This window comes from Cuculus canorus, chromosome 30 (genome assembly GCF_017976375.1).
Source record: "Cuculus canorus isolate bCucCan1 chromosome 30, bCucCan1.pri, whole genome shotgun sequence".
NCBI classification, from domain to species: domain Eukaryota; kingdom Metazoa; phylum Chordata; class Aves; order Cuculiformes; family Cuculidae; genus Cuculus; species Cuculus canorus.
This window is the reverse complement of record NC_071430.1, coordinates 1,685,567-1,711,741: the sequence shown is the minus strand read 5'-3', so window position 1 is coordinate 1,711,741 and position 26,175 is coordinate 1,685,567. Positions and strand designations below refer to the sequence as shown.

Genomic DNA, 26,175 nt, shown 5'->3' with positions numbered 1-26,175 from the left:
AGGCGTGATTCCCCCTCTGCAACTCACGTGAAGGCGAAGGCGACGAGCGCTCCGCTGACCACGATGAAGTCCAGGATGTTCCAGAGGTCGCGGAAATAGGCACCTTGGTGAAGCACCAGCCCCAAATCCACCATCTGGGGGGGCAACGGGGGGTCAGGGGGGGCCGGGGGGGACACACCCCACCCTGCGGACCCCTCCCCTCCCTCACCTTGATCACCATCTCGAAAGTGAAGACCCCCGTGAAGACGTAGTCGAAGTAGCGCAGGACCTGGGCGGGGAGGGGAGACTTGGGGTTCAACCAGCACCCTGGGACACCCCCAGGACCACCCCTCACTCCTCCTTGGCTGGGGAACCCCCCCAGCACCTCCAGGACCCCCAGAACCCCCCCAGATCTGTCTGAGGGGTACCCTGGGACCCCCCAGCATCCTGGGTCCCCCAGAACCCCCCCAAACCTGGCTGTGGGGCACCCTGGGACCCCCCAGCATCCAGGAACCCCCCTCCAGCACCCCAAGACCCCCATAACCCCAAGGCTGTGCACCCCCCCAGCCCTCCAGGACCCCCAGAACCCCCTCACCCCCTGGCTGTGGGACTCCCCAGCACCCCGTGTCCCCCCCCAGCACCCCAAGGCTGTGCCCCCCCCAGACCCCTAGCACACCCTAGTGTCCCCCTCCCCCCTGGCAAGGTCTCAGGGTCAGGACAAGGCATGGGGGGGACGACCCCTTTTTGCATGGTTTCAGTGCTGTTTTGGGAATGCCACCCCTCTGGGTGGGGGGTAATTCCCCATTTCTCGGGGGGTGGGTGTGATTGGGGGGGGTCTCACGTTGTTGCGGGGGGCGTTGGGCTGCACGGGGTCCTCGGCGGCGAGGGCGATGCTGCTCATGGCGATGACGAGCAGAATGCACATCTCGAAGTAGCGCAGGTTCACGATGTAGTGGCACAGACGGCGGAACCTGAGGGGGGGGGGGGGTCAGGGGCACCCCCAAACACCCCCGAGACCCACAGGACCCCCTCCTCCAACACCTCCCAGAACCTTCTCGAGGTCCCTAGAACCCTCAAGCCCTCAGAACCTCCCCATCCCCCAGACTCCCCAGCTCTCCTGGACCTCCCCAAGACTCCCTGGAAGACCCCAGATGCCCCACCAGGACCCCCAGAACCCCGCCATGGTCCCTAGAACACCCCCAAGCCCGTTGGAACCTCCTCCCCCCCCCCGAGACTCCCTGGCTCCCCAGGAACCCCAAGATGCCTCCCCAAGGCCTTCCAGGCCCGCCCCACCCCGAAACCCCCAGGACCCCCCAAAGATCCCCTCAAAGTCCCCTCAGAACATCCCCCCAGCCCCCAGAACCCCCCCAGCCCTTCTGGCTACCCAGGACCCCCTCAGACCCTCACAGAACCCCCCAAACCCCCAGATTCCCCCCCCAGGACTCCCCCCAAGGCCTCACAGATGCCTCCCTCCCCCCAAGATCACCCAAAGCCCCCCACAACCCCCTCAAAGTCCCCTTAGGACCCCCCCAAATCCCCAGACCCCCCCCGCTCCCAGACTCCCTGGTTCCCCAGGACCCCCCCAAGCCCCCCCCAGGCCCGCCTCCCGCTCACGGGTTGGTGGTGGAGAGGATGAACATGGAGCTGTAGGGCACCATGGGCTTGGGGCCGTTCTCCTCCCCCTCCTCTCCTTCCTCCTTCTTCTCCTCCTCCTCTTTCCGCGGCAGCGGCTCCGGATTCGCGTTCCTGTTCACTGTGGGGGCGGCCGCACCACTGACCCCCCCGAGCCCCCCAGGATCCCCCTGAATTCCCCCGAATCCCCCCGAGCCCCCCAGGATCCCCCCGAATTCCCCTGAGCCCCCCAGGATCCTCCTGAATCCCCTCAAATCCCCCCAGGATCCCCCTAAAATCCCCCACAAGGCCCCAAGGACCCCCTGGATCCTCCCGATCCCCCCAGACACCCCTGGACCCCCCTTAACCCCCCCCAAACCACCACGGACCCTCCCCCAGGACCCCCGAGGTCCCCCCGAACACCCCAGACACCCCTGACCCCCCCTAAACCTCCAGGACCCCCTAGATACTCCTGAAGCACCCCCCCGTGGACTCCTTGGATACCCCTGACCCCCCCCCGACCCCCTCCAGACGCCCTTGGACCCCTCTGAACCCCCCCGTACCCCCCAAAACCCCCAGCACCCCCCCAGGCCCCCAACCCCCTGCACCCCCAGCTCCCCCTGGGCCCCCCCAACCCCCAACATCCCAGACCCCCCCTTCAATCCCCTCAGACCCTCCCAATAATCTCACCCCCTGCACCCCATGCCCCCCCACCCCCTCCAGGGCTTTTGGGGTGTCCCCCTCCTACCTTGGACCAGGGCTCCAGGGGGGGGCGGGGGCAGCGGGGGGGGGATCTCCACCGCCGTGTGCTCCGGCTTCACCCCCCCCTTGCTGGGCTCATTGGGGATCCCCGGGTTGGGGACCCCCGGGGCGGGGGGCGGGTTGGGGGGGGTAGTGGCGACGGTGGGGGGTGGACGTCGGGGGGGGCCTCCGGGGGGGCAGGCGGTGTGGTTGCCCATGGAGGGGGGCGCAGGGGGCTCCCCCGTGGCCAGTTTGTTGTTCTTGATGTTGTCGATGGCCTCGGCCACGGGGGGGGTCGCGGCGCCCCACGTCCTGTTGGATGGGGCGCGTGGTGGAGAGCGTGGGGCCCGCCGGTGCCCCGGGGGGCTGGGGGTCCCTGGGGGGCAGAGGGGAGGGGGGGTCAGTGGGTGAGACCACCCCAACACCCACGTCCCAGGGGTCCCATCGAGCCCAAGGAGTCCCACCAACGTCATGGGGTCCCACCAGCCCCAGGGGGGTCCCAACAACCTCAAGGGGTCCCACCAACTTCAAGGGGTCCCATCAACCTCATGGAGTCCCAACAGCCCCAGGGGGGTCCCATCAAACTCATGGGGTCCCACCAACCCCAATGGGCTCCATCAACCCTATGAGGTCCCATCAACCCTAAGGGGTCTCATCAACCTTAGAGGGGTCCAACAACAGAAGGGGTTCCCACTAACTCTGGGAGGTCCCGTAGGGGTCCCATCAACCTCTGAGGAGCCCCACTACCTTCAAGGGGGGGTCCCACCACACTGCTCACCTCCGCCGCCGGTGCCGCCTCTCCTTGTCGTCCCGCCTGCCCTCGCCATCGTAGGCGCCCGGCGTGCCGTGCCGATGCCGCCGCCGCCGCTCACCATCGCCATGCTCTGCATCGCCCTCGCCCCGCGCCGGCCGCCCGCCTTCCCGGTGCCGCGGCCGCCGCTCGGGCCTCCCGCCCTCCTCGCCCTCCTCAGCGACCCTCCGGTGTGCCCGGTGCCGCCGGTGCTCACGCTCGGCTTGGGGCGAACCGGTGCGGCCCTCACGGCTGCCGCCCGAGCGGTGCCGCCGTTCGAGGGCTTTGAGGCGCTCGGCGTCACCGCGCTCCTGGCTGGGCTCCTGCTCGGGCTCACGGCTGCTGCTGCGCGGCCGGTGGCCCACGGGCTCCCCGGGGCGGGGAACGCCGGGCTCCGGGTAGCGCAGCGGCCGGCGCAGCTCGTCGGCACGAGGCTGGCCGAAGCGCGGGTCCGGCTCGCCGGGACGCGTCTTGTTGGTGTTGTTGTTGCGGTTCTCCTGGGGGTCGACGACCAGCGGGCGGTCCAGGTGGGTTTTGATGTCGGGGCGCAGGTGGCGGGCGTACGGCACCTTCCAGCGCTCCTCGGGGTCGAGCTCGCTGTAGAGCGCCTCGCGGCTCGCCAGCAGGTTCTGCTTCCGCAGCTCGCTCGTCCGCTGCTCCCACACCGACTTGGAGGCCTTCTGGTTCTTCTGCTGCTCCTTCCTGCGGCGGCAGAGCCACGGAGCGTCGGCACGAGGGACGGAGCGGAGGGGGCAGCTTGGAGGGGATCGAAGGATGGGGACGAGGATGGGGCTGAGGATGAGGTTGGGATGGAGCCAAGGATGGAGCTCAGAGGGGATCAAAGGATGGGGCCGAGGATGGAGGTTGGGATCGAGCTGAGGATGGAGCCAGGACGGAGCCGATGATGGAGACATGGATGAAGCAAGGATGGAGCCAAGGCTGGAGATGTGGATGGAGCTGGGATGGCAGTGGGCACCCAACCACTTACAAGGTGACGGACATGTTGGCTGCGGAAAGCGGACTGACTTCAGCCACCTCCTTCGCCTTCTGCAGCGCCAGTTTCTGGTTGGCGGCTTCTTCCTCCTCCTGCTCGTCCTGCGAAACGCCAGCAGCGCGTCCAGCCCAGCCTCGAGGCCACGGGCGATGGGCGCCGCGTCCCCTTCCAGCCCAGCCCCGAGGCCAAGGGTGATGGGCACCACATCCCCATCCAGCCCAGCCCCGAGGCCACGGGCGATTAGCGCTGCGTCCCCGTCCCCCAGCCTCACCTTGGTGAGCTCCTGCGCGTTGGCCAGGTTGTCCACCGCGATGGCCAAGAAGACGTTGAGGAGGGTGTCTGGGTGCCCCGTTAAGGCAAAGCTCATCCCAGAGCAGCTCTCGTCCCCACCCGGAGCCCCCCCGGGGCCTCCCCCCACCCCAGGATGCAGTTGCCGAAGAGGGTGAGGACAATGAAGTAGACGGAGAAGACCATCCCCCCCTTGACGCCGCCCTGAGATTTGATCCCGTCATACATCACTGCATTCCAGTCTTCGCCTGTCAGGATCTGAGGGAGGGGGCGGAAAGGAGCCGAGGGGCAGCGGGGACCCCCCAGCACCCCAGATCTTTGGGTGGGGTGGAAGGGACATGGAATTGGAGATGGAATTGGAGATGGGATAGGGATGAAGATGGAATTGGAGGTGCAATTGGAGATAGGATGGGGGTGGAGATGGGATGGGATGGGGATGGAGGTGGGATGGGGAGGGACACGGAATTGGAGGTGAAATTGGAGATGGGATGGGATGGAGATGAGGATGCGATGGGATGGGGATGGAGGTAAAATGGGGATGGAAATGGGGACAGAAATGGTTATGGAAATGGAATTGGAGGTGCGATGGGGATGGAATTGGAGGTGAAATTGGAGATGGGATGGGGATGGAGATGATGGGATGGGATGGGATGGGATGGGATGGGATGGGATGGGATGGGATGGGATGGGATGGGATGGGATGGGATGGGATGGAGGTGGGATGAGATGGGGATGGAATTGGAGATGGAATTGGAGATGGAATTGGAGATGGGATGGGGATGGGGTTGGAGGTGATGAGATGGAGGTGGAGGTGGGTCCCTACCTGAAACACCGTCATTATTGCTGCTGGGAAAGTGTCGAAGTTGGTGGGGGGGGTCCCATCATCAAAATTGAACCTGGGGAGGGGGGAGCAGTGGGAGCCCCAGCCCCGCCGGCTGCCCCCCAACAGGGACAGGGGGGGCGCAGAGCCCCCCCCCCCAAACAGGGGGGGTCCCCATCCCCTGCCCCGGTACTCACTGTCCCCCAAAAAGCTGCATCCCCAAAAGGGCGAAGACGACGATGAAGAGGAAGAGGAGGAAGAGGAGGCTGATGATGGACTTCATGGAGTTCAGGAGGGAGACGACCAAGTTCCGCAGGGAAGCCCAGTACCTGCCAGGGCAGAGCCGGGCTGGGGGACGCGGGGGGACGCGGGGGGACGTGGGGGGACGTGGGGGGTGCAGGGGACGTGGGGGGACACGGGGGGGCACGGGGGACGTGGGGGGACACAGGTGGACGCAGTGGTATGTGGGGGGACACGGGGGATGTGGGGACACAAGGGGACCCGGCACAGGCGGAGGGATGGACATACAAATGGACGGAGGGATGGATGGATGGACAGAGCAACAGAGGGATGGACAGACGGATGGACAGACAGAGGGATGGACAGGGATGGACGGACCGACGGGCACTCACTTTGTGACTTTGAAAATGCGCAGTAACCTGAGAGCTCGGAGCACGCTGATCCCGAAGGATGTTCCTGGCTTCACAACAGCCCAGATCACCTCGAAGATGCTTCCGATGATAACCTGGGGGGACCCGGCCCGTCCCCATCCCATCCTTCTCCTGCCCCACTCCGTCCTTCCGCCCCATCCCATCCTTCTGCTCCATCCTGTCCTTCTCCTGCCCCATCCCGGTTCCTACTCCAACCTCTTCCTCACTCTCATTTTGTCCTCATCTCCATCCCATCCCATCCCATCCCATCCCTATTCTGTCTCCACCTCCATGTCCATCACATGCTCATCCCAACTCCATCCAAGTCCCTTCTCCATCTTTATGCCCATCCCACCTCCATCCCCATCTCACCTCCATTCCCATCCCTGTCCCTACCCATTCCAGCCCCATCCTGTCTCTTTCCCACCTCCATCCTCATGCCCACCTTCACCCCCATCCCATCCCTCTCCATCCCACCAGCCGTGCCAGATGGCCCTCGTGGCACAGTTGAAGTTAAGGCCACGTCCCTATCCCACCCATCCCTGTCCCACCTCCATCCCATCTCAATCCCACCCCGTTCCACCCACCCCTGGGTCAGCACTCACAGCGCAGTTGAAGCAGTTGAAAGAGGAGTGGAAGTAAGGCCACGTCCCGGTCCCATCCCAATCCCTGTCCCATCTCCATTTCCATCTCCATACCCATTCCATCTCCACTTCCATCTATCCTATCCGGTCTTCATCTCCATCCCCATCCCATCTCTATTATTTCTATCTCCGTCACCACGTCCCCCCAATCCTGTTCCCACCTCCACTCCACTCCACTCCATCCCATCTCCATCTCCACCTCCATCCTCATCTCCATTCCATCCACAACTTCACCTCCATCCCATCCCAACTCCATCTCCATCCCCATCCCATCTCCACATCTACCTCCACCCCATCCTCTTTCCTGTTCCCTTTCCCTTTCCTGTTCCTGTCCCCATTCCCATCTCCATCCCATCTCCATCCCGTCCATCCCATCTCCATCCCGTCCATACCGTCCCATCCATCCCATCCACATCCCATCCCATCCCATCCCATCCCATCCCATCCAATCCATCCCCTCCATCCCATCTCATCCCATCCCATCCCATCCCATCCCATCCCATCCCATCCCATCCCATCCCATCCCACCCCATCCCATCCCATCCCGCACTCACGGCGCAGTCGAAGCAGTTGAAGGATGAGTGGAAATACGGCCGCGTCCCCAGCCCGTACATTTTTATAAACATTTCGGACATAAAGAGTCCCAAGAAAATGAATTCTGCATAGTCTGGGGGGGGCAGAGAGTGAGGGGAGGCCGGGGGGGGGCTAGGGGGGAGCAGAGAGTGAGAGGGAGCCAGAGGGGAGGGCTGGGGGGGCCGGGGGGGAGCCAGAGAGTGGGGGGGCTGGGGGGTGGGGATTAGAGGGGCCAGGGGATCTGGGGGTCACAGTAGGGCATGAGGGGGGTCTGGGGGTGAATGAGGGGTCTGAGGGTCACAGGAGGCATCGGGGGTCTGGGGGTCACAAGGGGGCGTGGGGGGGTCTGGGGGTGAATGGGGGGGGTCTGGGGGTCACAAGGGGGCGTGGGGGGGTCTGGGGGTCCATGGGGGGGTATAGGGGGGCACAGGGGGGCATGGGGGGGCACGAGGAGGGTCAGAGGGTGCACGAGGGTCACAGGAGCGCATGGGATGGGGGGGCCTAGGGGTGCACAGGGGGGTGTTTGGAGGGTCTGAGGGTGCAAAGAGGGGGGTCTGGAGGGTCTGGGGACACTCTGGAGGGTCTAAGGGTGCAGCGGGGAGGGGTCTAGGGGTGCCTGGGGGGGCTCTGGAGGGTCTGGGGGTGCACAGGGGAGGTCTGGAGGTGCACCAGGGGGGTGGTTGTGGGGTCTGTGGGGTGTTGGGGGTGCACGGGAGGGGGTCTGGATGGTATGGGGGTGCACCGGGGGTGGATCTGGAGTGTCTCGGGGCTACAGGGGAGTCTGCAGGTGCACGGAGGGGGGGCTCTAGGGAGTCTGGGGGGTCTGGGGGGGTCCGGGGGGGCACTCACAGAGGAAGTCGGAGAGCCAGTCGGGCTGGTTGTAGTGGACGATGGCGACGCAGAGCGTGTTGAGCGCCACCAGGCTGAGCACGGTCCAGTAGAAGGCCTGAGTTTTGACCACGCGGCGGATGTGGAAGCGCATCCTGCGCTCCCGTTTGTGGAAGAAGGAGGCGTTCTCCAGCTTGGCACTTTTGAGGCTGGCGCGGGCGAAGGGGGAGCCTGCGGGGGGAAAAAGGGGGAGCCCCCCAGCTTCACCCACCGGCCAACAGCGCCTCCAGAACACCACCCATCACGGCCCCGTCGGTTCCATCAACCATCATCCATCACCCCCAAACCATCACCCATCACCCATCATCCCATCATCCATCAACCCCATCCCATCATCCCATCACCCCATCATCTTCCATCACCCCCAACCCATCACCCATCACCCCCAACCCATCATCCCATCATCCATCACTCCGAACCCATCACCCATCATCCCATCACCCCATCACCCCCAACCCATCATCCCATCACCCCATCATCCCATCTTCCATCACCCCTCAACCCATCAACCCATCACCCATAAAACCATCGCCCCCCAACCCACCCCCCCAACCTATTGCCCCTCAACCCATCAACTCATCACCCATCAACCCATCACTCCCCAACCCATCACCCCCAAATCCATCACCTCCCCACCCATCATCCCCCAACCTTTCATTCCGTCACCCCCAACCCATCATGTTCCACCATCACCCCTTCACCCATCGACCCATCACCCATCAACCCATTGCTCCTCAACCCATCACCCCATCGTCCATCACCCCCAACCCACCACCTCCTCCCCCATCACCCCCCAACCTCCCCCCCCCACCGAGGGCTGCGATGTCTCCGAGCTGCTCCTCTCCCTCCTCCGGGCTCAGCAGCTCCGTTTTGCTCTTCTTGCCGGTTGCCCTCCGGAGCGCTCCCGCAGGGGCGAGGGGCAGAAAAGGAGGGGGACATCATTTGGGGGGCTCCAAGGGACCCCCCTCCACACCCTCCAAGGGTCCCCGACCCACCCCGGGCAGGACATTTACCATCGAAGGGGCGCCGGGGGTCCCCCTCGGGCTCATCCTCCGCCAGGATCACTTCTTCTGAGAGCAAACGGGGGGTCAGCGGGGTCGGGGGGGGGATTTGGGGGTCTGGAGGTGGAATTTTGGGCCTGGGAGGGGGCATTTCAGGGTCCAGGGGTGGGATTTAGGGGTCCATGGGAGGATTGTGGGGTGGTGGGGTGAAATTTGGTGTCCCAGGATAGGATTTGTGTTCTGGGAGGGGGGGTTGGGGGGTCCCTGGGGATTTGGGGGATCTAGGGGGAAAAATTAGGGTCTGGGGGGACATTGGGGGTTAAGAGGGTAGAATGTAGGGCCTGGGGGGGAATTTGGGGGCTGGGGGGGAGGTTGGTAGTCTGGGGGGTATTTGTGGATCCAGGGAGGGAATTAGGGGGCCTGAGGGTGGAATTTGGGGGTCTAGAGGCCAAAATTGGAGGTGCTGGGAGTGGATTTGGGGTCCAGGGGTAGAATTGGGGTGGATTTGGGGGCCCAGGTTTAGATTTGGCATGGATTTGGCATGGATTTTGGGTGTCCCAGTTCAGATTCGGGCATCCAGGGTTGGATGTGGGGTGGATTTGGGGGTCCCAGGGTCAGATATGGGGGTCCCAGTGTTGGATTTTGTGTGGATTTGGGGGCTCAGCATTGGAATTGTCGTGGATTTGGGGGTCCCCAGGTGGGATGTGGGGATCCCAGGGTCAGATGTGGGGGTCTCAGGGTTGGATGAGGTGTGGATTTGGGGGCCCAGGCATGGATTTGGGGGTCCGCAGGGTCAGATTTGGGGTGGATTTGAGGGCCCCCAGGGGGGGTGTGGGTGGATTTGGGGGTCCCAGGGTCAGATTTGGGGGCCCAAGGTCAGATTTTGGGTGGATATAGGGGTCCCAGGGTCAGACTTGGGGGCCCAGGGTTGGATTTGGTGTGCATTTGGGGGTCCCCGGGTGGGATGTGGGTGGATTTGGGGGTCCCCGGGCTCACCCGCTTTGGAGATCCACTCCATGTACCCGTTGAGTTCCCTCTCGATTTGCTGCTGGCGCCGCAGCTTGAGGAACGCCCGGCGATTTTCCACCCGTTCCCGCTCTTTGGCAAACTCCCTGCGGGGGACGGATGGACAGACGGACACGGAGACCAGTCGGGGGGCCCCAATCCCCCCCAGACACCCTCCCCCACTTTGCTGGGCCCCCCCCTTACCCGGAGAGCACCCCCAGCACGAGGTTGAGCATAAAAAAGGAGCCGATGATGATGAGGGGGATGAAGTAGAGCCAATTCCAAGTGTTCCCTGAGGCGTCGTTGCTCTGGGGGCGGAAAAGTGGGGGGCAGAGGGGGAGGACAGGAGATTTGGGGGGGTTCAGCCCCATTTCTGGCCCCGGCGGACACCCAGGGGTGCCCCAAAGGCCCCCTTTCCATGGGGACATCCCCACGGCAGCGCCCACCCCATGGCGTCAAGACTCAAGAGGTAGAGGAGCCGGCGCGGGGCTCACATAGTAGAGGAGGTCTGTCCACCCTTCCATGGTGATGCACTGGAAGACGGTGAGGACGGCGAAGAGGATGTTGTCGAATTGGGTGATGCCATAGTTGGGGCCCTCCCAGTACTTCTTGCATTTGGTGCCGTTGGGGCAGATCCGCGCCGGCTCATCCGTCCCGCACGGCACCTCCACCTTGATCTCATCTTTTGGGGGAGAGGGGACACGGAGTTGGGGGGTCACGCCTGGCGCACCCCCAGACTGTGACTCCCATTTCCCCCCTGTGCCCCTCATGGGGCTGCTGGACCCCCTGTCCCCCCCCAGTGGACCCCCAGACCCCCCTGCCCCCCCCATGGACCCCCCTGTCCCCCCCATGGACCCTCCTGTCCCCCCACGGAGCTGTTGGACACTCTGACCCCCCCATGGACCCCCGGACCCTCCTGTCCCCCCCATGGACCCCCCTGTCCCCCCACGGGGCTGCTGGACCCCCTGTCCCCCCCATGGACCCCCCTGTGCCCCCCATGGGGCTGCTGGACCCCCTGGACTCCCCCCGCAGTACAGGAATAGCCGGGGCCAATTAAGGCAGGTTCATCAGGGACAGCAGTAATTAGTAATTACTAATTAGGGCGTTTCCATATCAAGCGTGGGGAAGGGGCTCAGGGAGTTTGGGGGACAGTGAAGAAGTCCCTGCCCCACAGCGGGGTCTGAGCTCGCCCCAGAGAGGAACTGGGGGGAAATGGGGGGATTTTGGGGTTGTTGGGAGGGTTGGGGGGGTTGAGGAGTTGGGGGGACAGAGGGGATCAGGGGGCAGGAAGGGGTGGGGGGGGCTGGAGGGGAGTTTGGGGGTGTTTGGAGTCAGGATGTGCGGGTGTTTGGGGTCAGGAGGGGGGATTTGGGGTGCTGGAGGTCAGGGGGGATTTGGGGGTGCTGGGGGGATGTAGGGGTGCTGGTGGTCGGGGGATTTGGGGTGCTGAGGGTCAGGAGGGGGGATGTGGGGGTGCTGGTGGTCTGGGGGGGATTTGGGGTTCTGGGGGGATTTGGGGGTGCTGGGGGTCAGGAGGGGGGATTCAGGATGCTGGGAGGATGTGGAGGTGCTGGGGGGATGTGGGGGATTTGGGGTGCTGGGGGGATGCGGGGGGATTTGGGGTGCTGGGGGGGTTTGGGGTGCTGGGCTCCGCACCGGTGACCAGGTCGAAGCAGGTGGTGTGGAATTTGCCCATGTAGAACTCGAGGCCGATGATGGCGAAGATGAGGATGGCGAAGAAGAGCAGGAGCCCGATCTGCAGCAGTGGGATCATCGCCTTCATGATGGACTTGAGGACCACCTGCAGACCTGCAGCAGCGGCACTGAGCGGCCCCCGGACCCCCCAAATCCCCCCAGAACCCCCCCCAGACCCACCTGGAGGCCTTGGACTCCACCAGACCCTCCTTGACTCCCCTGGACCTCCACCCCGCCCCCCCATGGATCCCTCAGAACCCCTCAACCCCCCCAGACCCCCATGGACCCCCCCCAGACCCCCATAGATCCCTCTAAAACCCTCCCAGACTCCCCCAGACCCCCATTAACCCCCCCAAACCCCCATAGATCCCCCTAAAGCCCTCCCAGATACCCCATTGACACCCCCCCCAGCCCCCCATGGACCCCCCAGACCCACATAGACCCCCCAGACCCACATAGACCCCCATAGACCCTCCCCCGACCCCCATGGATCCCCCTAAAGCCCTCCCAGATACCACATGGATCCCCCCAGACCCTCCCCACCAAACCCCCAAGACCCCCCCAGGACCCCCCGTGCCCCCCCCCCACACTCACTGGGGATCCCCGACACCAGCTTGAGGGGCCGGAGTACGCGCACGGCTCGCAGCGTCCGCAGGTCGAACTGGGAGCCCACGGTGGAGAGGATGCTGCGGGCGAGGGGGGGTCAGTGGGCCGGGACCCCCCCAGAACCCCCCCGGCCTGGCCACCGTGGCCACCAGGAGCCACAGGGCCCACCATGGCCCAGACGGCCCCATGGGCCACCGTGGCCACCAGGAGCCACAGGGCCCACCATGCCCAGACGGCCCCATGGGCCACCGTGGCCACCAGGAGCCACCACACCCCAGCCATCCATGTGCCCCCGCAGCCTTTTGGTGCCATCACGGCCACCAAAAGCCACCACGTCCCAGCCCAGACGGGCGTCCACCACAGCCGGGCCACCACGGCCACCAAATGCAACCATGGCCACCAAGGGACACCATGTGCCCAGCGGCTACACCAGTGTGGCCACCGTGAGCCCCAAATCCCTGGCCACGTGCCCCATGGCCACCGTGAGCCCCACATCTATAAACATGCGCCCCATGGCCACCACGAGCCCCATAGCCACCATGAGCCCCATAGCCACCATGAGCCCCACATCCCTGGCCATGCGCCCCACGGCCACCGCGAGCCCCACGCCGGTGCCGCATGGCCACGTGCCCACGGCTGTGCCGCGAGTGGGACCGGCAGCTCGGGGCTATTTTTAGCCCTTCCGGGCCGAGCGCAGCACTGCTGGCGGTGCCGGAGCCCGGCCTGGCACAGGGGGCACAGCCCCCCCCCCCCCAGCACCCCCAGTCGTTCCAGTCCCCCCAGCACCCCCAGTTAACCCCCATTTGGCACCAGTCACCCCCATTCTCCCCCATGATCCCCAGTCACCCCCATTCACCCCAGTCACTCCTGTTTATCCCAGTCACCCCCATTTGGCCCCAGTCACTCCCTATTCACCCCCATTCACCCCAGTCACCCCCATTCACCCCAGTCATCCCCGGTTAACCCCTATTCACCCCCATTTGGCACCAGTCACCCCACCACCCCCATTTAACTCCTATCGACTCACATTCATCCCAGTCACTCCAGTTAACTTCTATTCACTCCCAGTCACCCCCGTTTGTCACCAGTCACCCCCATTCATCCCAGTCACTCCAGTTAACTTCTATTCACCCCCAGTCACCCCCATTTGTCACCAGTCAACCCCATTCATCCCAGCCGCTCCAGTTATCCCCTACTCACCCAGTCACCCTCATTCTCCCCCACGATCCCCAGTCACTCCCAATTAACTCCTATTCACCCCCAGTCACCCCCATTTGGCACCAGTCACCCCCGTTCATCCCAGTTACTCCCAGTTCACCCCATTCCTCCCTTGGGGGTGTGGGAGGGGGGCAAGGAGGGCGCAGCCCCTGCTGTGGCTCGAGGGGACGCAGGACACGGCCCCCACTGCTCCCTGCCTCAGTTTCCCCACTCACACATGCATCCTCTGCTGGGTCCCGCACGCACACGCATGGGGCTGCGACACACGGGGACGGGCAGAGGGTGGGCACACGTGTCCCCACGTGTCCTCTGTATGCACAGGCTCCGTCACGCGGGTGGCGTCCTGCATGCACACGCGTGGGACTGCGACGCGTGGGGAAGGGCACGGGGCTCTCACATGTGTCGACACGCGTGTGTGTGTGCATCCTCTGCAGGAGGGGTCCCCCTGGGAAGGGCGCGGGGCTGACACGTGTGTTCACGTGTGTGCCGTGTGCCTCACCCGGTGAGGACGACCACGAAGTCCATGACGTTCCAACCGTTGCGCAAGTAGGAGCCTTTGTGGAAGGCGAAGCCCAACGCGATGATCTTGATCCCCGCCTCGAAGCAGAAGATGCCGATGAAGTACGGCTCCGTGTCATCCTGCGGCGGAACACGCGTGACGGGAGGGAGGGGCGTGGGGAGAGGAGGATGAGGGGGATGGAGGGGATGAGGGGGATGAAGAGGATGAGGAGGATGGAGGGGATGGAGGGGATGAAGAGGAATGAGGTTGGATGGAGAGGATGAGGAGGATGAAGAGGATGGAGGGATGAGGAAGATGAGGACCATGAGGAGGATGGAGGGTATGAGGAGGATGGAGGGGATGAGGAGGATGAGGAGGATGAGGAGGATGAGGAGGATGGAGGGGTGAAGGGGATGAAGAGGATGAGGAGGATGGAGGGGATGAGGAGGATGGAGGGGATGAGGAGGATGAGGACCAAGAGAAGCATGAGGAGGATGGAGGGGATGAGGGGATAAGAGGATGGAGGGATGAGGAGGAAGAGGAGGATAGAGGTTGAATAGAGGAGATGAAAAGGATGAGGAGGATGGAGAGGGGAAGGAAGGTGGAGGGGATGAAGAGGATGAGGAGGATGGAGGGGATGAGGGGATGGAGAGGATGAAGAGGGTGAAGGAATGAGGGGGACGAAGGGGGATGAGGAGGATGAGGAGGATGAAGAGAGTGGAGAGGATGGAAGAGAGATGGAAGAGATGAAGAGGATGAGAGGGATGGAGAGGGGACGAGGGGGGATGGAAAGGGGGGAAGGGGGATTAGAGAGGTGAAGGGGGGGCTGGGGGGGGCCAGGGGGATATGGGGGGGACAGGGGGCGCTGGGGGATATGGGGGGGCTGCCTCTGCCCCTGTGGAGCAGCCGCTGGCCCCGTCCCCCCCAGCACGGAGGCGGCCGCAGCTCCGGCCCAGATTCCCAGTAAGGAAGAAACTGGGACACTGGGGGGGTCCGGAGGGAACTGGGAACAGCGGCCGCAGCGTGTGGGGCGGGAGAGAGCCCGCAGTGGGGCAGAGACCCACAGGGGACACCCCATGGCGGAGACGCCGCAGTGGGGCAGAGACCCCATGGTGGACACCCCACAGCGGAGACCCTTCAGTGAGGCAGAGACCCACAGTGGACACCCCATAGGGGCTGGAGAACCCCAATGGAGACCCAACAGTGGACACCTCACGCCGGCGATGCCGTGGTGGCCGTGGACCCACCGCGGAGACCCCCTGGTGTGGACCCCCCCCCCGGCACGGCCGCCCCCCGGCGCTCACCAGCCGCTCGGACATGGGCGTCTTGTCCTCGTCGGGCAGGTGCTGCTCCAGCGCCAGGACGATGCAGTTGGCGATGATGGTGGCTAAAATCATGTACTCAAAAGGAGTTTGGCGAGTCAAGGCAAAAAAACGCTGCGGGACCCTCACGCCACGCCCAGGGATGGGGAAACTGAGGCAGGAGCCGGTGGGTGAGCGGTGCGGGTTGGCGGCAGGACGAATCATGGCTGCGCCCGCGTGCCGCGCTGCTCATTAATTTCCTCATCAAAGCCGCGACCCAGCGGCCTCGGCTGCTCGGCACGAAGCCGCTCGCCCGGCGGGTGCCGGAGGTGATCAAAGCCCCCGCGGGAGCCGCGGAGACCTACATGGCCCCCGCGGCCTCCACGGCTCCAATGCCATTAGCGATGCCGTTAGCGGTGCCGCACGTGTGCTTTGGGCTCTGGTGCCAGGACGCGGTGCCGGCAGCACCATAGCCAAACCCACGGCACCGCTGCCACCCCGGCAAAGCTCTTGGCTGAGGCTGGCACAGAGATGGAGCCACATTCTGCTCCACACCCGCTGGTGCAGCCGCTGGCACGGCTATCCGGCACAGCAATCCAGCACAACAATCCGGCATGGCTATCTGGCATGGCATTATGGCCTGGCACAGGCACCCGGCGCGGCTCTCCACCGCAGCCTGGCTCCCCGGCACAGGCGGCTTCTAGCCTGGCTCTGTGGCACAGCCATCCGGCACAGCCATCCGGCACAACACAGCTACGCGGCGCAGCTCTCCAGCACAGCACGGTGATCCGGCACCGCGCGGCTCCCTGGCACAGCTCGCGGCCACAGCGCAGCTCTCTGGCACGGCACGGCTGCCCAGCACAGCACGGCTCTCCGGTGCGGCTATCCGGCACGGCACGGCTCTCCGGCACAGCGAGCTGGCACAGCACCGTTATCCGGGGCAGCACAGCTCTCCGGCGCGGCCGTCCAGCGCTGCAGCACGGCAATCTGGCACAGCGCGGCACCCGGCATGGCCTCATTAGCCATCACGGCTCTCCGGCCACGGGGACCCCTGGCACCCCGAAATCTTCACCGGCCGCTCCAGCCGGAGCCCAGCACCCCTCGCTGCGGCAGCACCGCCGCCGCCACGCCACGTGGCCCGGTGACCCGCGTCCTCCGTGTCACCGTGTCACCCGAAAGCGGTGCCAGCGTGGAGGGTGTTGGGGGGGTCCCTCGGCCACCGTCCCCCCCCAGTTCGCCCCCGGCCAGGTTGGCGCTGCGGCACGGTGGCGGCCACGCTCCGGCACAGCCGCTGCCATGCGGCGCTGAGCCCCCCCCCCCGGGATTCGCTCCCCGCGCCCAGGCCGACATTTCGGTGCCGCGGCCCCCGCCACCCATCACCGCGGCATCGCGGCTGCGGCACCAGCACCGACGACACCCAACGCCCCCCAACGCCTTCCCAGGGGGCCCCGAAACACCCGGGGGAGGGGGCAGAGCTGGCAGAGAGGCCAGGGGTCCCCCCACAGCGCCCCAAAACTGCACCGTGACCCCCCAGGGCTGCCAGGAGTGGTGACAGTGGCCCTTTTTGGGGTGACGGGGACTCTTTTTGGGGTGATGGTGGCCCTTTTTGGGGTGACGGTGGCCCCTTTGAGGTGACAGTGGCCCTTTTTGGGGTGACAGTGGCCCTTTTTGGGGTGACAATGGCCCCTTTGGGGTCACCGAGGGTGTCAGGATGCTGGGGGGGCACCCAAGGGTGACGGGGCCAGAGCTTGGCACCCCCAAACACCCTGAGGGGGGGACACACGGGGACACCCCGGGGTGATGGGGACACCGAGGATGGAGCCCAGCGCAGGGACACGGGGGTGCAGCTCAGCCCCCCACCCCCCCAGTTAGAGCACTGGGAGATACTGGTGTAACGGGGTCCCAGCGCCCCAGGATGAGCCGGACCCCCCCAAACCAGGCACGGACTGGGGGGGACAGGGGACAGAGAGGGGGTGCAGGGACAGGGATGAGCTGCGGGTGGGGACCCCAAAGCAGGTCAGGGAGAGGGGGACCCCAATACCGGGAGGGGGACCCGGAGCACGGTATGGAAATGGGGTCCCCAAAATAGGGACAGGATGGGGGGGGGCTGTGGGATGGGGACCCCCTGGGAAATGGGGACAGGGAGCTGCGGAGGGGCAGGAAATGGGGACCCCAGCATGGGGGACAGGGACCCCAGTAATGGGGACAGGGAAATGGGGACCCCAGCATTGGGGATGGGGTTGTGGGATGGGGACAGGGACCCCAAAGCAGGGCAAGGGGATGGGGACAAGGATGGGGACGTGGCATGGGGACCCCAATGCAGGGAAGGGGACAGGGATATGGGGTGGGGACCCCAAAGCAGGGCAGGAGGATGGGGAACCTAAAGCAGGTCAGGAGGATGGGGACAGGGATGGGAACCCCAAAGCAGGTCAGGGGGATGCGGACAGGGATGGGAACCCCAAAGCAGGTCAGGGGGATGCGGACAGGGATGAGGAGAGGGATGGGGACCCCAAAGCAGGGCAGGGGTAAGGGATGGGGACAGGGATGGGGATGTGGACCCCAAAACAGGGCAGGAGGATGGGGATGGGGACAGAGATGAGGGATGGGGACCCCAATGCAGGTCAGGAGGATGAGGACAGGGATGGGGACCCCAATGCAGGGCAGCGGATAAGGCATGAGGACAGGGATACAGATGTGGGATGGGTACCCCAAAACAGGGCAGGAGGATGGGGTCAGGGACAGTGACAGGGATGGGGACCCCAGTGCAGGGCAGTGGATAAGGGATGGGGACAGGGATGGGGATGTGGGATATGGGCCCCAAAGCAGGGCAGGAGAATGGGGACAGGGATGGGGGCAGGGATGGGGACCCCAATGCAAGGCAGGGGGATGGGGATGAAGATGTGATAAGGACAGGGATGGAGACCCCAAAGAAGGGTAGGAGGGTGGAGACAGGGATGAGGAGAGGGATGGGGACCCCAATGCAGGTCAGGAGGATGGGGACAGGGATGAGGAGAGGGATGGGGACCCCAAAGCAGGTCAGGAGGATGGGGACAGGGATGAGGAGAGGGATGGGGACCCCAAAGCAGGTCAGGAGGATGGGGACGGGGACAGGGACGGGGACCCCACTGCAGGACAGCGATGGGGCTGAGGCTGGGGAGCTCGGTGGAGGGTTGGGGAGCCCAAAGCAGGTCAGGAGGATGGGGACGGGGCGCGGACGGCACGCATTGGGTCTCGGGGGGCTCTCCCCCCTCCCCCCCCCCAGGTCCCCCCCAAAGGATATGGCCATTCGGTGATCTTTTTGGCGTATTTCCTCACCACGTTGTCCTCGCTGAAGAGGAAGAGGGAGCGGTTGACCGTCAGGCAGTTCTGGCGCACGGGGATGGGGTTGTAGAGGGCCATAGTTCGCGCCCGTTGGGCCATCGACTGCTTGTACATCCTCTGAGCCCCGGGGGGACCCCCGGGCCGGGGCCCCCCCGCCCCCCTGGGCCCCGCCGCCGCCCCGGGGCCGCTGCCGCCGCCGCCGGGCCCGTAACGGCCGGGGCCGTCGTCCCCGAAGCGAGGCATGGCGAGCAGGGGCCGCGGTCACCGGGCTGAGACCGGGCAGCTCATCACATCCCATGGGCCGGCGCGCGCGGGAGGGTGGGGGGGCGGCACTTGGGGGGCGCTCAGGAGGCGCCGGGGGGAGCGGGGACCGACCCGAGCATCCTCCCGGGGCGGCCCCCCCCCGCCAGAACCGGGGAAGGGATGGAGGAGGGGGATGGAGGGGGTCCGGGGTGAGAGGGGGGGGTCTGGGATGGGGGGGGGGGTGTCCCTGGGTCAAGGATGGAGGGGGCGGGGGCGGATGGGGGGGGGTCTTGGGGCAAAGAGGGGGGGCGGATGGGGGAGGGGGGGTCGCCGCTGCGGTAACCGGAGACCGAGGCGGGGGGGGGGGGGAGGGCGGATTGGGGGGGTCCCGAGTCAGGAATGGAGGGGAGAAGGATGGGAGAGGGTCCTTGGGTCGGGGATGGAGGGGGGAGAGGATGGGGGGGGTCCCTGGATAAGGGATGGGGGGGGGGGGGAGGATGGGGGGGTCCCTGGATAAGGGATGAGGAGTTGGGGGGATGGGGGGGGGGGGGTGTCCCCGCTGCGGTCCCCGGTGGTCAGGGAAGGGATGGGGGGGGGGGGCGCTGCGGTAACGGGGGCAGAGATGGAGCGGTTGGGGGGGTTCTCCGGTCAGGGATGAGAAGGGGGGGGCAGATGGAGGGGGAAAAGGGGGGGTCTCTGGGTCAGGAATTGGGGGGGGGGGATGATGGGAGGTCTCTGGGTCAGGGATGGGGGGGATGATGGGGGGGTCTCTGGGTCAGGGATGGGGGGGATGATGGGGGGGTCTCTGGGTCAGGGATGGAGGGGAGGGCGATGAGGGCGGGTGTGGGGCGGGGGATGAGGGGGTCTGGGGAGGGGGTCGATGTTCCCCGGTGCAGCAGCGGGATGGGATGCAGGGGGGGGAGGGGGGCAGCTCCCCCTAATTCCAAAGGGATGAGGATGAGGATGGAGGGGAGGGGGGGGGAATAAAAACCTCTCCCGGTCAGCGCCGCCCCCGGCCCGGAGCGTCCGCGGGTGCGGAGAGCAAAGGGAATAAAAGAAAAAAGAGAATCTTTTCGCCCCCCCCACCCCCCCCCCCCGCGCCTTCAACTCTTGAAAAAGAGCCAATAAAAAAAGGATAAAAACGGCAGTGGCGGGGGGGGGTCGCGGGGCCCCCCGGGAGCGGCGGGGCCCATCGGGTCGGGCTGCGGCAGAGCTGGGGCTGCTCCTCCCCCTCCGCCGCCTCCGCCCCCTCCGCCCCCCCCCCCCCCCACACCGTGGGGTTCGGCCCCCCCCGCACCGCCCGGAGGGGAGAGAGGAGGGGGGGGTGGATGGAGAGGGGGCGGGGGAGGTGTAGGAGAGGGGGAGGAGGGATGTTGGGGGGCAGGTGGGGAGGGAGGGAGGACAGGAGGGATGTTGGGGGGCAGGTGGGGTAGAAGGGGGGGCAGGAGGGGAGGGAGGGGGGGCAGGAGAGGTGGGAGTAGGAGGGGGCAGGAAGGGAGGGAGAGGGGGCAGGAGGGGGGGCAGAAGGGATGCTGGGGGGCAGGAGAGGGGCAGGGGGGCAGGAGGGGTGGAAAGGGGTAGATGGGGGCGGGGGGCAGGAGAGGGGGCAGATGGGGGGCGGAGGGAGAGGGAGGGGAGGGAGGGGGGCAGATGGGGGGCGGAGGGAGGGGGGCAGGTGAGGAGGGGGAGGGGGCAGGAGGGGGCGGGGGGGCAAAGGGGGGCAGGAGGGGGGCGGGGGGGGTCGCTCAGGACCGTGTGCGAGGTTGTACAGGACACTCTCGGCATCAATTAATGAATTAATTAACTTGGATTTTAATTATCCCCTCCCCCGCCTCAGTTTCGCCACGGGGGACCCCGGGGGGGGGGGGGGCAGAGAACCGTGAGGGGTGGGAGCGGGATGGATCCAGAGCGGGAATGGTTGGGATGAGGGATGGGAGCAGGATGGATCCGGGGTGGGAATGGTTGGGATGAGGGATGGGAGTGGGATGGATCCGGGGTGGGATGGATCCGCGGTGGGAATGGTCGGGATGACGGATGGGAGTGGGATGGATCCAGAGTGGGAATGGTTGGGATGAGGGATGGGAGTGGGATGGATCCGGAGTGGGAATGGTTGGGATGAGAGATGGGAGTGGGATGGATCCAGAGTGGGATGGATCCGGAGTGGGAATGGTTGGGATGAGAGATGGGAGTGGGATGGATCCAGAGTGGGATGGATCCGGAGTGGGAATGGTTGGGATGAGGGGTGGGAGCAGAATGGATCTGGTGTGGGAATGTTTGGGGTGAGGGGTGGGAGCAGGATGGATCCGTAGCGGGAATGATCAGGATGAGGTGTGGGAGCAGGATGTGGAATGTTGGTGTGGGATGTGGATCTGGTGTGGGAATGGTTGGGATGAGGGGTGGGAGCGGGATAGATCCGGAGTGGGATGGATGCGGATTGGGAATGGTTGGGGTGAGGGATTGGAGTGGGATGGATCCGGAGTGGGAATGGTTGGGATGAGGTGTGGGAGCAGGATGGATCTGTTGTGGGAATGGTTGGGATGAGGTGTGGGAGCAGGATGGATCTGGTGTGGGAATGGTCGGGATGAGGGATGGGAGCAGGATGGATCCGGAATGTGAACGGTTGGGATGAGGGTTGGGAGCGGGATGGATCCGGAGTGGGAATGGTCGGGATGAGGGATGGGAGCAGGATGGATCCGGAATGTGAACGGTTGGGATGAGGGTTGGGAGCGGGATGGATCCGGAGTGGGAATGGTCGGGATGAGGGATGGGAGTGCGATGGATCCGGAGCGGGAATGGTCGGGATGTCCCGGGATGCTCTCCCGGCCCATGGCAACCACCGGCCGTGGTCGCTATGGAGCGCCGTTGCTATGGGGATCGGCAGTCCTGGTTACAGGGGACCCCGTTGCTGGGGGGACACGGGTACCCGTTGCCATGGCTCCCGTTGCCATGGAGCCCCCGGGTCCCAGTTGCCATGGCTCCCGCCCCAGGAGCGGCTCTGGTACCCGTTGCCATGGAGAGCCGCGTTGCTGGGGACGAACCACGATCCCCGTTGCCGCGCGGTCCCGTTCCTACGGGCGGCCGCAAGTGAGGGCGCTGCGGTGTCGAAAAGCGGTGGGACCCGGGGGATCTGTGCGCATGCGCGGGGGCTGGGAGGGGTGGGGCCGAGAGGTAGCGGGATGTCCGTCATTGCTGTGACGTCAGCGGAAGGGGCGGGGCCTGGGGAGCGGAGGCGGAACAGGTCGGTGGGGATGGGGGGGGGGGGCACTGGGAACGGAGACCCCGTACAGGAAGGGGGGGCCTCATCCCAGTATGAACTGGGAGCCCTGACCCCGTACTGGGAGGGGAGGGCCTCGTCCCAGTATGAACTGGGAGCCCTGACCCCGTACTGGGAGGGGTGCAGCCTTATCCCATTATGAACTGGGAGCACTGACCCCGTACTGGTTCTGTTCCTCCAGGTCTCCTCTGACCATCCAGACCCTTCACCATGGTGAGTTTGGCCACCAGAGCCGCGATGTGGCCACTGGGGCCACCCCTGGGCCACCAGAGCCCCACTGGAGCCATTAGGGCCACCACAGCTGCCCAGTGGCTACTGGGGCCACTGCAGCACCACCGAGGCTACTACAGGTCTACCAGGGCCACCACAACCCCACTGTGGCCAGTCCAAGGCCACCACAGCCCCCCAAGGGGCTACTGTGCCCGGACAATCCCCCTGGGCCACCACAGAGGAAACAGGGCCACCGTGGCCCCCCCTGGGCTATCCCAGCCCTACCAGGGCCACTGGGGCCACCACAGCTGTGCAACCAGAGCTGTGCTGTGGCCGCTGTGGCCACTCCAGTCCCACTGGGGCCACCCTAGTCCCACGGTGGCCACCATGACCACCCCAGCCCGTTGGTGACCACCCCAGCCTGTTGGTGGCCACCCAGACCCCCTGTTTCCCCACAGGGTGAACGCAAGGGCACCAACAAGTACTACCCGCCCGACTTTGACCCCGCCAAGGTACGGGGGGGGGTGGGTGGGTGGGTTTAGGGGGATTGAGGGGGGCACTTGGGGGGTCCTGGGGGAGAGCTGGGGGGTCTGTGGGCATTTGGTGGGGGGCTGGGGGCATTTAGAGGGGGTCTCTGGGGTTTGGGGGGGCTTTGGGGGTCTCTGGGGGTTTGGGGGGGTCTCTGGGGTTTGGGGGGGGCTTTGGGGGTCTCTGGGGGTTTGGGGGGTGTCTGGGGGGGCTTTGTGGGCGCTGCTGACCCCCCTTTCCCCCCAGCATGGCTCCCTCAACCGGTACCACGGCAGCCATCCCCTGCGGGAGCGCGCCCGCAAGCTGTCCCAGGGCATCCTCGTCATCCGGTGGGTGCCCGGCGGCATTCCCGACCCCCCAGATCCGGGGACATTCCTGACCCCCCCGAGATCTGGTGACATTCCCAACACCCCCAGGATGTGGTGACACCCCTGACCCCCCCCGGGTTCCAGGGACGTTCCTGACCCCCCCATGGATCCAGCAGCATTCCCGACCCCCACCATGGATCCAGTGGCATTCCTGACACCCCCCCAAAGATCCAGTGGCATTCCCAACCCCCACCCGAATCCAGGACATTCCTGGGACCCGGTGACATTCCCACCCCACTCCCCACCCCCCGGGATCTGGGCCATTCCCGCCCCGTGGGATCAGTGACATTCTTGATCTCCTGGATCCTGTCATGATCTGCTGGGATCCGGTGCCATTCCCAACTCCTGGGATCCGGTGCCGTTCCTGCCCCCTGGATCTGGGCCATTCCCGACCCGCTCCGTGTCTGCCAGGTTCGAGATGCCGTACAACATCTGGTGTGACGGCTGCAAGAACCACATCGGGATGGGTGAGTCCTGCGCCGATCCCGCTCCGACCCCGGTGCCGGATATGGCTGCACAGCCTCATCCGCCGCTTTCCCTCCCAGGGGTCCGGTACAATGCGGAGAAGAAGAAGGTCGGCACCTACTACACCACTCCCATATACAGGTGGGACCCGGCGGCATTCCGGGTGGGATGCATTGGTGTTCCCGGTGGGTTGTATTGGCATTCTGGATGGGATGCATTGGCATTCCCAATCAGATGCAGCAGTATTTGCAAGGGGATGTCATGGCGTTCCCAATGGGATGGACGGAGTCAGGATGCCGCAGCCTTCCTGATGGGATGCGGCAGCATTTGCAGTGGGATTCAGTGGCATTCCCGATGGGATGCGGTGGTGTTCATGATTGGACGCATTGGCATTCGGGGTGGGATGCGGCGGTGTTTGAGTCGGATGCAGTGGCATTCCCAATGGGATGCGGTGGTATTTGAGTCAGGATGTGGCAGCGTTCCCGATGGGATATGGCAGCGTTGCCAATGGGATGCAGTCGTGTTCCCGATGGGATGTGGCAGTGTTCCCAATGGGATGGATGGCGTTTGAGTCAGGATATGGCAGTGTTCCCGATCGGATGCAGCGGTGTTCCAGATCGGATGTGGCAGTGTTCCCAATGGGATGCATTGGTGTTCCTGGTGGGATGTGACAGCTTTCCTGATGGGATGTGGCAGCATTCCGATGGGATGCATTGGCATTCCTAATGGGATGTGGTGGTGTTTGAGTCGGGATGCAGTGGCGATCCCCATGGTATGTGGCGGCGTTGCCGGTGGGATGCAGTGGTGTTCCCGGTGGGATGTGATGGCATTGCCAACCCCGTGCCCTCTTCCCAGGTTCCGGATGAAGTGCCACCTCTGCGTCAACTACATTGAGCTGCAGACGGACCCTTCCGGATGCGACTACGTCATCGTCAGCGGCGCTCGACGCAAAGAGGAGCGCTGGGACATGGCTGACAACCAGCAGGTCCTGCCCACTGGTGAGACCAATACCACCAGTACCACCAGTCCGGCCCAGTCCCACCAGTCCCACCAGTCAGGCCTAGTCCCGCCAGTCAGGCCCAATGCCACCAGTCAGCCCAGTCCCACCAGTCAGCCCAGTCACGCCAGTACCACCAGTGAGTCCTGATCCCAAAGTTGACTCCCAGTCCCACCAGTAAGTCCTGGTTCCACCAAGAAATCCCATTCCTGTCGCCAAGTTCCAGTCTCACCAGTAAGTCCTGGTCTTACTGGTCAATCCCATTCCCACTGGTGAATCTTGATCCTGACAGTGAATCCCGGTCCCGCCAGGGAATCCCGGTCCCAGCAGTGAGTCCTGGTCCCCGCAGCAAATCCCATTCCCACTGGTGAATCCCATCCCCATGGACGAATCCCATCCCGCGGGTGATCCCCGGTGCCGTGGTTGATCCCGATCCGGCTCTGGGCTCTGGCAGAGCGGGAGGCGAAGGAGAAGCTGGAGACAGATGCCATGTTCCGGCTGGAGCACGGCGTGGCTGACCAGGCGACACTGCAGCGTGCGGCACCTACGTTGGCCTCGCTCCAGGAGGCCCAGAGCGCCTGGAAGGACGACTTTGCCCTCAACAGCCGCCTCCGGAGGCGGTTCCGGGTGAGCCGGGGTGCTCCGGGGTGCTCCCGGTGTTCCCGAGGGCGTGGGGGTGACGGATCCTTCCCCTCCAAGGAGGAGAAGAAGACACTCCGCGAGGAAGAGGAGGAAGCAGCGGCGCTGCAGGCGAAGGCCGGGCTCAGCATCCCGCTGGTGCCGGAGGCGGAGGAGGATCGGCGCTTGGCCACGCTGCTCAAGTACCGCAGCCCTGACTGTGCGTGGGGGGCCTGAAGGGGGGGGATTTGGGGGTGCTTCCCCTCCCCAGCCCCCCAACTTCTCCCTGTGCCCCCCCAGCCTACGAGGAGAAGCAGCGGCTGAAGCGGACGGAGATTTCCAACCGCTCCTGGTTTTCCGCGGCTGCCGGCGGCGGCAAAGCCTGCGAGGCCCTGCGGAAGCTGGCGCTGGGGGGGCGAGCGCTGCGGGTTCAGGGGGGCCCCCCCTCCACCCCCACCGGCTTCGGCATCGTCCGCCGTCGCTCCGCGGAGGAACCAGCTGAGCCGGAGGGGACAGAGCAGGACGAGGGGACCCCCTGCACCCCTCGAGGCGAGGCTGGGGGGGACCCCGAAGCCGAGACCCCCCCGGCGCCCGTCGGCAAAGGGCAGGGAGGGGGGGGCGAGGCTGGGACCCCCCAAGGCCCCGTCACCGCGTCCCTCGTTGCTGATTATTCCGACTCCGGCTCCGAAAGCGCCTGAGTGCCGTTTGGGGCCGGACCCCCCTGTTCCTGGCTGGTCCTGACGGGATGGGGGGCACCCGAGGTCCCCCCCTCCCCACCTTTGTGCCCCCCCTCCCAGTAATTATTCCCCTTCCCAGGTAATTAAAAGCTGCTGGCAGCTCCGGCACTG

General features: G+C 65.4%; 2 protein-coding genes across 2 annotated transcripts in view; one reads left to right on the top strand and one right to left on the bottom strand.

The window, feature by feature from the left end:
* CACNA1A (calcium voltage-gated channel subunit alpha1 A) overlaps positions 1-18,908 on the bottom strand; it is a 36,991-nt gene extending 18,083 nt beyond the window's left edge. The window contains exons 1-25 of the mRNA XM_054051757.1: positions 18,585-18,908; positions 15,307-15,413; positions 14,003-14,142; positions 12,274-12,365; positions 11,641-11,793; positions 10,479-10,666; positions 10,189-10,292; positions 9,976-10,091; positions 8,992-9,048; positions 8,790-8,879; positions 7,940-8,149; positions 7,072-7,184; positions 5,856-5,968; positions 5,421-5,552; positions 5,227-5,299; positions 4,544-4,661; positions 4,387-4,454; positions 4,110-4,216; positions 3,110-3,823; positions 2,507-2,707; positions 2,339-2,451; positions 1,594-1,732; positions 821-950; positions 209-268; positions 28-134 (exon numbers count right to left, since the gene is read on the bottom strand). Coding sequence (XP_053907732.1) covers positions 28-134; positions 209-268; positions 821-950; positions 1,594-1,732; positions 2,339-2,451; positions 2,507-2,707; positions 3,110-3,823; positions 4,110-4,216; positions 4,387-4,454; positions 4,544-4,661; positions 5,227-5,299; positions 5,421-5,552; positions 5,856-5,968; positions 7,072-7,184; positions 7,940-8,149; positions 8,790-8,879; positions 8,992-9,048; positions 9,976-10,091; positions 10,189-10,292; positions 10,479-10,666; positions 11,641-11,793; positions 12,274-12,365; positions 14,003-14,142; positions 15,307-15,413; positions 18,585-18,867 — 3,728 coding nt within the window. The 5' untranslated portion in view covers positions 18,868-18,908. The remainder of the gene's footprint in view (positions 1-27; positions 135-208; positions 269-820; positions 951-1,593; positions 1,733-2,338; positions 2,452-2,506; positions 2,708-3,109; positions 3,824-4,109; positions 4,217-4,386; positions 4,455-4,543; positions 4,662-5,226; positions 5,300-5,420; positions 5,553-5,855; positions 5,969-7,071; positions 7,185-7,939; positions 8,150-8,789; positions 8,880-8,991; positions 9,049-9,975; positions 10,092-10,188; positions 10,293-10,478; positions 10,667-11,640; positions 11,794-12,273; positions 12,366-14,002; positions 14,143-15,306; positions 15,414-18,584) is intronic.
* A 3,140-nt stretch (positions 18,909-22,048) lies between these two features.
* Positions 22,049-26,174, top strand: YJU2B (YJU2 splicing factor homolog B). The gene is made up of 10 exons (XM_054051947.1): positions 22,049-22,105; positions 22,323-22,354; positions 22,810-22,863; positions 23,126-23,208; positions 23,659-23,714; positions 23,793-23,853; positions 24,568-24,710; positions 25,164-25,336; positions 25,409-25,547; positions 25,628-26,174. The coding sequence occupies exons 2-10, from the start codon at positions 22,352-22,354 to the stop codon at positions 26,023-26,025; spliced, it is 1,110 nt and encodes a 369-aa protein (XP_053907922.1). The 5' UTR covers positions 22,049-22,105; positions 22,323-22,351; the 3' UTR covers positions 26,026-26,174.
* The last annotated feature ends 1 nt before the right edge of the window (position 26,175 follows it).